Below are 12,500 nucleotides of genomic sequence, written 5' to 3' on the forward strand. Positions count from 1 at the left end.
GAGGCACTGGGGAAGTCCCTGTTCCCCCGTGCACTACCAGGAGTGACCAGGAATAACGGTCACAAGCTGGCAGACGGAGATTAAGGCTAGATATCAGGAGGCACTACTTCACGGTCAGGGCGGCTAGGATCTGGAACCAACTTCCAAGAGAAATGGTGTTGGCTCCTACCCTGGGGGTCTTTAAGAGGAGGCTAGATGTACACCTTGCTGGGGTTGTTTGACACCAGTACTCTATCCTGCCATGGCAGGGGGTTAGACTCAATGATCTGCTCAGGTCCCTTCTGACCCTAGAAACTATGAAACTATATGAAGCTTTTCAATCTCCCTCCCTGCTTTGTCATACCGTACGCAGCAAACTGACAGGTGAGCAAACCAGCAGAAGGGGCAGGGGCAGGGCTGGGGCTGATAACAGTCCTTATCACCTGATTAGTAAAACAATATCCTCTCTCCACATTACTTCAAACTTCTTAAACAGCTTACTGGCTGACCTATTGATTAGCTTCAAAGCCCTAAGCGGTCACTGTTCTGTCAGCCTATCCTAGTGATACTGGAGACAGAGAGACACACAGACACCTCTCAGCATTAGCTAGCATACCAAATGCTGGCTATGGTCCCTGCTGCGGCAGAGAGGAGGAAGGGATCTTTGTTTAAGCAGTGAGTGGTGAGTGGAGGGGGAGGGAAGAGGGGAGCATGGGGAAGCCAGCAGACCCTGCTGTGCCTGCAAGCCTGTGCCAAGCTCCAGCCAGAGAGCAGAGGGAAGGGGCCAGCCCTGCTGTGGAGCAGAGAGCCCCGCCCAGCCCAGAGAGCATGCCAGGATGCTGGGGGACTCTGATTTAACTTAAACCACCAAGGGCTCTGAGAAAGTCATTGCATAAACTGGTTTGAGCCAAATCAGTTAAGTCTGATACAACATTCAACCAGGTTCATCTCAAACTAGTTTCGGCCATTTTTAAACTGGTTTATGTGCACTGAACTTCTGTTCAGTTACAGGATTAAACCAGTTTCTGATCACGTAAGTTGGTTTATATGTAATGTCTCATAGATTTCATAGATTTTTATGGTCAGAAGGGAACTCAGTAGATTGAATCCGATCCACTGCCCTGGGCAGGAAAGAGCGCTGTGGTCAGACGCCCCCAGCCAGGTGCTTGTCCAGTCTCCTCTTAAAGACCTCCAAGGTAGGGGAGACAGCACCATCACCCTTGGAAGCCCAGTCTAGATTCTGGTAACCCTTACTGTATAGAAGTTCTTCCTAATGTCTAATCTAATGTTTGATCCTAGCCCAAAAGTTCAGTGCACATAAACCACATTCAAAATGTCCGAAACTAACTTAGGATAAACCTGGATGGATGTAGCATCAGATTTAACTGATTTAGTTTTAATCAGTTTATTCAACGTGTGTTCCAGATCCTCTCCAGATTCAAGTTAACTCACAGTTCCCTGCATCCCAGGATGCTTTGTACCTCCCCTGCAAACACCCCCCTCACAAAGTGGGTGGGCTAGCCTTGGCCCATGCTGTCTGCTCCAGCCAAGCAGGGAGGTATGCTCTAGTGCCCCCTGGCTTTTGGCCTGCACCACTGCAGGCATGTGGCTGCATTTTTGGAATCAAAAGTGAAGGACTGTTCACTTGCTTGCTGATTCAATCTATGCAGTTTAGACTAATCTGAGACGACTGAATCGATTCAGCCTTAGCCATTTTGACTGTCTGTACTTAGCCCTTGACACTCCATAAAGGACCCTTTCTCAAAGCTCATGTTCTGAAAATTCAGCCCTTTAAAAATGTGTCTCGTTGGGCATTCAAAATCACTAGTTAGTTTTGAAAATCTTGACCTAAGTTATTTTTTACATGCTGCATGAGAAAAAAACCTACCCAATTATTACATGACCATTGTTGATGGTGATGTGTGTGCCTATGAAGGAAAGGAATGTACAAGAATGAACCACTGCTGAATTCTCATGTTATGATGTGCGACTTGACTGCCAGCTTGAAAACCAAGTATTTTTTCATCTGTATACCTGAGAGTTTTCTGAAAAACAAGCTGTATATCAGCCCACAGATATATTCATCTTTTCGGATATAATTCAGAGTCCAATTATTAAGAAATGTATTTGGTTTTCATTTCTGTTGTGAGATGCATGCTAGGCCTTGGCTTGCTTGAGCTAATATAGCTAGTTTGGAGGGTATGATTGAGCAGTAGTATAGTGATGTCCCATGGATTACGCTTCATTGCAAGACTCTTTTTAAAAGACCTATAAACTTGAGTTTCCAATTCCATTTTAGTTTCGTGTAAGCTCACAAATAATGATGGAGATGTTGTTGCCACTCTATAGTTGAGGTCTGCACTAAATTCAGGGATAGCCGACTATTTACTGAGCTCATGACAACACTGCAGCCCCATTCATCCTTGGGGCTTGATGACTCCACTGAATGAAATGGGCCAGTTACCTCAAATATGTCCTCCCCTTCATCCTCCATCCGCTTGCCTTGCCGCCAGTGTTTCAGCAGCCACTTCAATTTAACATACAGCAGAAAAGTGCTTTGTTTGAAGTGCCTGAGTTCTTGCTGCATCAGATTTTTTTCCTGGCTCCAGGTCTTCTCTTCCAGTTTGTTCTGCAAAGTCAAGCTCTGCACCTCCAAGTCTTTCCTCCGTATAGTCTGCAGATGTTCCTCTTCCAGCTTTAATGCAGTAAGAGATAAAATATCAATAAGGTATTGTCCTTAAGGACCCACTGATTTGTTTTCAGTTGCGACAGACAAACTGATGCTTCTAATTTTAAGCAATATTAGCTATTCACTTGGCAAGAGGTTTAACTTTCAAAGAATAAAAATACAATGGCTTATAGAACCAATGTAATCAACTGCACACAAATAACCTAGTAAAGAAACGTGCAGTTTGTTTACTTTAAAGACATAAGAATTCTACTACATGAACATTTTTATGCCCTTCATACTTCTCATTCCTCTTTTCATTGCATCCTTTCAATATGTCCCCTGCATGGCCCTTAGCCCACAATGGTTGCATACAAAGCTAATTTATTAATTGGATTTTCAACCATATCTATAAAACAAGTATATAATAATCCTTCAGACAAGCTGGAATTCTAGCTTCTCTCCTCTTTACGTGCCATCACTCTTTAAGATTATATATTCCCATCACTCTCAGGAGACAGAGATCCATTGTCATTCATGTCCAGCATCTCAGAAACAAGTTACAGATTTCTTACACTAGCTCTGAGAATTCATACTTGGAAAACTTCTGTGAGCCAGTCAGTTCATAATAAATTCCGACAGGTTCACATCCAACTAGAGCAGAGATGCACAGCACACTATAGCTCAATGCACTAGCCTACTGAGCCTCAACATTCCTTGACTGAGTTCTAACTTTACAAATTCCAGAAAAGGCTTGCAATTTGAAAATTAAACATTAATCAGTTTTTTGAGGTAAATCTACTAGACAAGTCATTCTTCAAATGCAACTTCTGTCTGTACATGTGAAAACCAGATAATGGGATGACCTGGTAGTAATAGTACTTACATAAATTTACCTTTCAGCAATGCCAATATTGATATATTTCTATTTTAGTGAGTACTAATTACTACTAATGAGGGGAAGGCGTTTGGAAAAGGAATACAGAAATGTAATTTAACCGTCTAATGTCATGTTGTTTAATTTCCTTCTAGATTATGTTAAATAGTAGTTTATTTGTTAGTTACTAATCTAGTACATGAAATTAATGAAATCCATAATAAACTATTGTGAGTCTTGAAAAAAAAATACAGAGTATGCCCTGTAATGGACAACATCTTCCTACCTATGGAAAACACCTGGAAGGTTCATTTTCAGGAGACTAAGTGGAAAAACAATTTCTATTAACAGTACCAGAGACATGCATCTAATTTCCTCTGAAAGCTTAGAACCCTACAAGTGGCCTACCATTCCATGATAAACACTCATCTAAAGTAAGGAACCCCAACCCTATCATGTATGAAAATATCTGGCTTCAACAATGCAAAAATGCAACACGTAAAGCTTCAAAAGGAGCTCTCTAAAATGTATACCCAACGCTCCACCTTATTTGCTAGAAGGATGTTAGAGTGAAATCAGTTCATCAGCAAATGCTTTAAATAACCATAAAAACCATGTAAATGAATTCCTGATTGAATCAGAACGTTTTACAAAAACATACACAATTAAAATGTTTGTAATTAATCTTAAAAGTAGTGTAAATAAAAAAACAGAATAACCTAAAAATGCATGTTCAGATTTTAATTGCGTTAATGGGATTGCATATTGAGGACAGAATTTAGATCACCATCATGTCATGCTGCCAAAAAATAGTATATTTAAATTATTATGAATGTTATTTGTGCTGGTATAAATGAATATAACTGGGGTTAACATAACCTTGTTCCACTAAATTGAAATGAAGATATGTTAAATGCATCCAAGATCTGTGAATCATTTCCACAAGAAATCCTGGAGGATGATAAATAAAGGCATAATGTAAACAGGATGGGCATAATTTGGAAAAGTGAAGAATCCAGAAGATGCTTTATTTTATTTTTTTTTTCAAAACAGACTTCTGGATTTAAGTCTGAGTGGCTTTTGTTTGTTTAGTTTTTATTAATATTTATAAGAAATAATGGGCTAATTCATCACAGTTTAGTATTCCATAAACTCTGGCAAAGGGCCCTCATAGAAGAAACTCCACAGGGGTCTAGGCTGGGACAACGAATAGTAGCTACAACCGCAGACAGAAAAAATAGTTTTAAGTCACAGGCACAGCTTCTGAAACGGATACGTATCCAATTTTGCTAGGAAGTGAATCAGTTTAGTCATTCCCTACAGAGACTTCCATCAGCAGAGCTTCTAGGGAGCTTGCATAAAATTTAAAGTTGCCCCATTAGAACACTTGAGAGAGACCATGGGCATGACCACTCAGACGTAGTAAGATTATCTGGCACAGGGAGGTGCATTTTACTCCTCTGCGGCTGTTGAATTTGTTCATTAAGTACAGTCTGAAAATGTTAGTTCAATATCGAGCCAAGAATTGAGCCAAGAAATTCTGTAAAGAATTCCTTGTTGGCTACAGTCAGAAAAAGTTATTTGGGTAAATGTTATATCTTTTATTAGACCAACTGAATAGTTGTAAAAATTATTCTTTACAAGCTGTAAAGCTACAGATTTGTTAGCTACAGATCACAAAACAACTGTCTGGTAACAAAAGTCACGTTACAAGCACTAAGCAACAAAAGTAGTGGGCGTGAGGCACTGAGAAATGCAAGGAGGCCCCAATTACGGTCTCACTTGCATGGTTGTAACTTACTGACTATAGTGATGTGTCTGATTAGTGCGTTCAGAATCAGGTCTACAGGGTTGAGCTGGGTTTCTGGAGTTCAAGCACATGTTCTTCCAATGCCACATGGAGAACTGAAACATGAAAGAACTGAAAGGCAATCTCTCTGTGGCATGACACCTTTCTGTGCCTTTTTCTTTTCACATCCTTTGTCTGACTTGCCTATTAAGATTGTAAACTCTTTGGAGAAAGAAATGTGTTTGTACAGTATGATGGACCATCCATCTCAGCCCTGCCATTTTACAATAAGCCATTCTTTTTAAGGTAATGAATGTAAACTTCTTGGGAATATTTTTTTTTGGCTAATGTGTATGGGAATCAAGCTGCAGAAAGCTCAAACATGTCAGTTTACATTCAACTAACTTCCAGATTCTTCATTTTCTTAGATCTTTTTTAAATAAAAAAAATCAAGCCTTTGGGAGTGAACAGTAACATGTAGATACACTTCCCTTTTCTTTTCTTTTTTTTTGCCAAACAAAATTGTATTTTGCAGGCTGTGGTCAAGCACGTCTCCCACTGGATGGGTTTTGTATTTACCTGAATGATCCTCTCTGTAAACTTTTCTTGCTCCTCTTGGTGAAGTCTTGTCTCCTGCTCAAGCTGAGCCTGAAGCTCCTGTATCGATACATTCTGTACAGGTAAAACATGGGAATCCCTGAGCTGATCAGTAGGACAAAGGGATAGGTTTAGTGGAAAGTGCGTCTTAATAGTGTAAAAAAATCTGTTGGACAGACATCCGCACAATGCACAATTATACAGTTATAAGCAAAGCGTAGCATGCTAAGATGTAGCAATGCCCTAAATATGTAGGAGGATTTCCTATGTTATTACCTAGTAAAAAAAATAAAAGTAGGATCTTAATGTTAGATGTTAAATTTCTTTCAGATGTGATCCTCCAGCCCTTATTACTTCCACTGAAGTAACTGGAACTAAGGGCTGCAGAATCAGGCCCTCTTCATGGTCTGCCTATATTATCTGGTAGTATGTTCTTACAGTTTAAGGTGTGCACTTTTAACATCACAGCAAAAACCATCAACCACACCGAACCTGATTTTATTTGTTTGTAAAAGTTTTTGACAATTCACATGATGGGATGTCATTCGTTAAGACAATAAATTTGTTTCGCATCAAAATGGTCCTTCTCTTTTGGTGCAGGACAGCTTTTGCACAAGTCACATTTTTACTTCTAATTTTTACTCTATATTATAAAGTAGCTAAAATTACACCATGCAACTCTTTATTTACTGTGTCTCAATAACTTTGTGTATCGTGCACTCAGATATGATTCTTAGGTCAATCTTACACTGTCACTGGGGTCTGACTATATCTCTCCTTTTCCAGAATAATATTCAATTTAATCTTAAAGCCACCTATATCCCTATGAATTTGGTGTTCCACAAATGTTATTTCTGAGAATTATTTAATTAAAAAACAAGGATTCAATAAACAAATGTCACAGATGTATTGACACCAAGAATCAAAACAAAACAACACAACACATTAATCTCATAGCAATTCGTTTCCTGCATCAGCATTTCTGTGTCTCTCATTTTGTATCTTTTGAATATTTAGGCTCTGGCTGTTTACAGGTATGGATAGGACAGTCAAGCTGAACATTATCGGTTGAAAGAGACAGTTATTTCCAGATGTGGAAAACAACGTTACGCAAAAAGGAAACTCACACTGCCATTTTTACTCTGAATTGTCTGAACAGAGCGGTACTTTTCTAAAAGGACCACTGGAGGCCTGAACGTACGCATTCTCACTTTTTAGTACTTCAGACACTTAAAGCTATAATATAAACATTATTCGGGACTGATACATTCCTTCTTTAACTAACATTAGGAAGTACAGTTGACTTGCGTATGCATCAGTTCTGCACCTGAAGAGTGAGCTCTGTAGTCCTACAGTACATGCATTTAAACTGATCATTGGTGAGCTAACTCATTATCTATGAAGTCTATTTTTTCTTATGAATTATAATATATTTATAAATTTTTTAAGCTTTTAAGGCCAATTCCTCTTGCAGTCAGTTAGGAAAATAATGATTTCCTGCATACAAAGATTGGCCTTTTTTTTTTGGTAAATCTTGATATTGTTACAAAAGACCTTCAGAACCCTTTGAAGGCTGTCTTGATTTGGCAGGGGTATGTCATTTTAGCTCTCTCATGTAGCAAGAGAAGTCTTTCCTTAATGACTTTTATTATTTTCTCTCTCATTTTGATTAGGTTGTGCTTAGAATATGATATGTACGAATAAATATATATGGTTAATTAGCATGCAGTTGCAGAAAAGTATGTCACCTGTTTCAGAAAGTTGTGATTATCTAGAGTGACATGAAACGTATTTTATGAAAATAAGTATTCCAGTGACAACTTTTTAGTGCTGATAATGATAATTTTGAAAGATTCCATGTAGTTTAATGCGAAGTGCAGGATTTATCTAAAATAAGTAAGAAGTTATTTCAAAATACATAAGAAATCAATTATTTTAATATCATCCTCTAGAGTAATTCACATTTGGGAAGTTAGAAAAAGATTGTTCATCTCAGGATTTATGAAAAATGGAAGCTGAAACATAACAACAAAAATTCTTAGAAAGTTGGGGAATTATCACAGATAATTTGATACGTCTTTCTGTTTTTGCTGCACATTATTTCATTTTATATAGGGATGAAATGGTACTTAGTAATTTGCTAAAGACTAGATGCTTAATTCTTCACTTATAGCAATATGTACATAAAAATAGATTATACCTGAACAATTAGGACAAGAAATGTCTTATGAAGTTTTTCAATCAGACAGAAGCCTGATTATGCCTGAGTACAGCCAGGTTTCTAGGAACCTTTAAAATTGCTGGAATTACTGGTGAGAGATTGAATGAGCTGTCAGAATTGATAGAGTACTCAGATACAAGCACTCAAAAAAGGTTTACTTTTTTGTCCTACACAGAGCCAGCCCCTACCTCAGTTTTCCCTTCTATCCAAACTAGAAGTTTCTTCATGTCTTTACATATGTCATAAACTCTTGGACTTCCTTCCTTAAGTGCAAAGAATTCCAAATAACTTCAGTGGATTTGGGGGCGGCTAAGGACCTTGTAGAGTCAAGACCAATGGCTGGACTTTTAATGAAGACTATGTAGACTTTTATCATTTCTAACCATGTCCATAAGTGCAAGCGATTTAAGCATATATAACCAAATCTGTGCAATTGCGCTCATTATCCTTATATATCAGGCCCTAGATCTAAATATGATATGTGTTAGCTGAAGATGCAACAGAAAAATGCTAAGGATTTGTGTTTGGATGCAGCACTGCTGCAATACTGAGAGAATAACACATTTGATTTCCTGGTAAATTCCATTCTCTGTTCCTTTGTTATATTTATGTATTGACTACACGAGGGACAGAAACCACCAGGCATGCTCTATTTACCATGGTGTCCGAGGTAAGGCATCTACACCAAACAACGTTCTAACATTACATGAAAGGACACACTCTCACTAAACGCATAAAATACAACACATGAACTACAATCTAATTCTACTTCACCACAGTACTACAAAACAACACACTATATTTAAACCTTGAGAATGATTAAAAATTTTAGTGAACCCAAAATGAATTTTCCAAGTTCTGCTTCTGTTCTTGTCACCTTTGGAGACCTCCACTGAATCAGTAAATACTCCCTCTCACTTGTTTTCACTGAAGAACAAGCTAATCCATGCTGATTTCCTGATGTCAACAGGACACTTAAAGAAATATTATCAACACAATCAGGATTTTGCCAAAATATTACCTTTTGTGCTAAGACCCCTCTGCCCCCACTAAGATTGCCTTTTGTTGGTACAGGTTATTTTTCTTCTCATACAGCCTATAGGTCTGCAATGATTTGCTTTACAGGATCACCACACCCAGCAAGACCAAGAATCTTATATAAATAAGTGCATGATGATAAACCACTCAGATACCTGCCACCTCAACCAGCTGTTGTTGAACCGTAAATTAATACCAGTATAACTAAAGTTAAAACATCTGGTAGTTTTTTCTATTGCTGAATCTACTTGCAAAGGCTTTTTAATGCAGTCAGTCTGATTCCCATGACTGAAGCTTGGCCAGCCTCCATGCAAGGACTGTGCATATCAAATTTGATAGAATACTTGTGTTTAGCCATTTCTCCATTCAAAAGCATGAAAAATAAGGATTGAGTGGGCAGGTGGAAGAGCTGGGTTTCCAATGCTCTGTTCCTCTGAGGAAGGCAAAAGATAAACATGTTGTACTAGTTCATTACATGTATTGTGTCCCTTTCATATGTTGACACCATAAAAAATACATTCTAAATGGTCAGTTTACATTTGAAATCTGACCACAACAAGTATAGAATTTGCTGTATCTGACTAGAATTTCTGATGCATTATATGTTTCTTTTTTTTTTAACATTTGGTATACATAAGGATAAATTGCTAAAGGTTGCTAAGTTGCACCCTCAAAGAAATTTGGTGCACATACATCCTTTACCAACGAAAATTAGGTAATTGTGCAATTATCTATTTACGCATTTGTTTGCACAAAGAAGCCCTGATGTATGAAACAGCTGCAAACCTTTGAAAAATCTGGTCCAGTATATGTATACAAAGTCCTATTGAGTTCATTTAAACTTCAGATATCAACATTTACATCATAATGGGTCTTTCAGGCCATTATGTTGTCAACCTTTAGTGGAATCTTACATAGCAAGAAAGAACACTTTTCCTCAGCATACATTTTTCTTACTATTCCTAATCTTAGTGGGAAGGAACACTGTCAGTATTCTACATGCCATTTTGTCATTTCTCTTGCATGGATTCAAACTGCAAGAATAAGAAATACTGGAGGATGTGTTTTTCCATTTTGTGGCTTTTTTGCTACAAAGAATACACAATGCATGAAACCCCCATTCTTTGCTTTTGGGGAAGATGCAATTCTAACAGTGCAAAAAATGCAATGCTGAGAAAAATACAGCATGCTGCAAAAGACATACTAAAGTCCTCAAGCAGAATTACAAAAAGTAAAATGGAAGCAACAAAAGGAGGACATTTCAAGCAAACACTCAAAATTATATCCTCATGTGCCCAAATTTAACTGTGAAGAAAATTCCCATGCAGAGGCAAAGTAGAAGGTAGAAGAGGAAGTGACAGAATTAATTTGAAATAACTACAACTTGGTTTAAAAATCAAACCCATACATACATTTAGCATAGGTATTTATATTTACTATGAACAAAGGAAATAACAGAACTAGATTCAGTGATTCTCATCAGCCCATTTTAAAAGCTAAGTGTGAAGATCTGTCTGTTTCCTATTTATGACTACCATCCTAAGGAAAAGATTTCTTATAAAAATTAACCTCCCATTTTTTTTAAATGATGGCTTTGATTTGGGTACACTTTTACATGTATTTTCTGCAAACAAATGTATATTTTCTAAACAAGTGTGCCACAGAAAGTATGTACAAAGTATGCAAAAATTATGCAGGTGAGCAAAAACACAATCCCAACTGAAAATGTAAGTGATTGTTTACTTGATCATTTGCAGAAAAGAAATCACACCAGGTGTCTTATTTGAGCAACCCGATCTAGAGAACCCTGCTTGAGTGTAAAACATTTAATATCAAATTCTTGCACAAATCTGTAATCAATCAAAAAGAATAAAATAATTTGGGGGTGAAGTACATTCTGTGGTCTATTTATAGATATTGCATTAACAGAAAAAGAGGTCAGCTATATCAGACAAAATATTACTTCCAACTTTTTACTGATCTTTGTTGGTTGCCATAGCAATGTTATGATCTGTGTCATGCTTTTGCTTCTTAATAGTATTTGCTACCTTCTCTAATCCCTCCTGTCTGTTTCCACTTATGGCAATTTTGTTTACTCATTCACATTCCACTGTGGACTTAAGAGAACCAGTTCTCCCACCCACCATAAAAGAGCCTTGCAGAAACCATGAATAATGTATTGAATATTCACCTTAATACATGCTGGCCTCCTCTCTTCTATCAAACCAGTTCAATGACTTGTTTTCATCAAGAAAACAAAGTCCTCTTCTTAAAGAAATTTCAGTATATAATTTCCCTTGGACTGTGACTCTAACCCAAGTCTTTAATATGCAAATACATTCTAATAATACTGTTGCATTAACAACTGTGGTGCAAAGACCAAACAAAGGCAGATGTTTACAGTTAGGCTATAGGGGTGGTTTCAAGCATGAGGCAGTCTGCCTCTATTGTATTTAATCAAACAATTAGACTCCTACAATGCTCATTTAAAAAATAGTCTATACAAGAGAAATGGGTGAATGGAGGCTGTTCTGTTCTTCCTGGGAACATTTCCTTTAAAAAAACTGGACTTAGAGAAGACGTGCTTGCTTACTGTGGAATTATTTGTATAATTGTAACATGTCCTTCTCTCTGAAAGGCTACACACATTAAGAAAATGAAACCATTATACCCATTAGACCTGTGTGAAAATTTTCACTCCAAAAAACCTCAAAAGCAGTTACAAGCTTATATATGGCTACTGCTGTTTTAGGGAGTTTATTTATCGCTTTTCACTGAAATTTCTGCAGTAACAGAAAGAACTTTTTTTTCTATTAGAAATCTATTCTTTCCTTTTACTTTCCTGGCACAAAAACACCACATGACTTGTACCTTTCAGGTTTTGCAGCATAGACTTAAAGAAATAAATAAAATACATTAAAAAAAAAAGAAAAGCAACATCAAACGTTAAAAAAAAGAGCTGGGGAAATCTTATGCTTCACTTGGCTTTTTTCTTACTGATTTTCATAGATTTTGACAAGTGATTTTCCCAACAGACTGGCATTCAATGAAATGCAACATAATGTGCCATAAAGCTTTAATAGGTTTTTGACTATTTTTTTTCCATTTATCCCCTCTCATATTGATACTTCCATATGCCCCATCCACAATCATCTCCCTGACACAGCTAGACCACAACTGGACATTTTTGTAACTTCAGTTATAGTTACCTGCTTATCTATGTCTGGCTAAGTTTTCCATCAATATTTTTTCCATCTGCTCATCTTTTGAGACAGCTTCCTGCAGGCAACATCTCATTTTGGTATAGTGTAAACAGTTTGTGCCAAAATTA

General features: G+C 37.3%; 1 protein-coding gene across 12 annotated transcripts in view; it reads right to left on the minus strand.

Moving 5' to 3' along the window:
- The window catches only part of MTCL1 (microtubule crosslinking factor 1), a 196,618-nt gene that overhangs the window by 65,217 nt on the left and 118,901 nt on the right, over positions 1–12,500 (minus strand). For 7 of the 12 annotated variants that reach the window (XM_019525493.1, XM_019525484.1, XM_019525467.1 and 4 more), the window contains 2 exons: positions 5,893–6,015; positions 2,444–2,674 (listed from right to left, as the gene is read on the minus strand). In XM_019525493.1, the coding sequence (XP_019381038.1) occupies positions 2,444–2,674; positions 5,893–6,015 (354 nt within the window). The remainder of the gene's footprint in view (positions 1–2,443; positions 2,675–5,892; positions 6,016–12,500) is intronic. The other 5 variants (XM_019525500.1, XM_019525531.1, XM_019525544.1 and 2 more) reach the window with 2 other exon arrangements.

Source organism: Gavialis gangeticus, unplaced genomic scaffold, assembly GCF_001723915.1.
Source record: "Gavialis gangeticus isolate Ggan-Ray unplaced genomic scaffold, GavGan_comp1, whole genome shotgun sequence".
Classification (NCBI taxonomy): domain Eukaryota; kingdom Metazoa; phylum Chordata; order Crocodylia; family Gavialidae; genus Gavialis; species Gavialis gangeticus.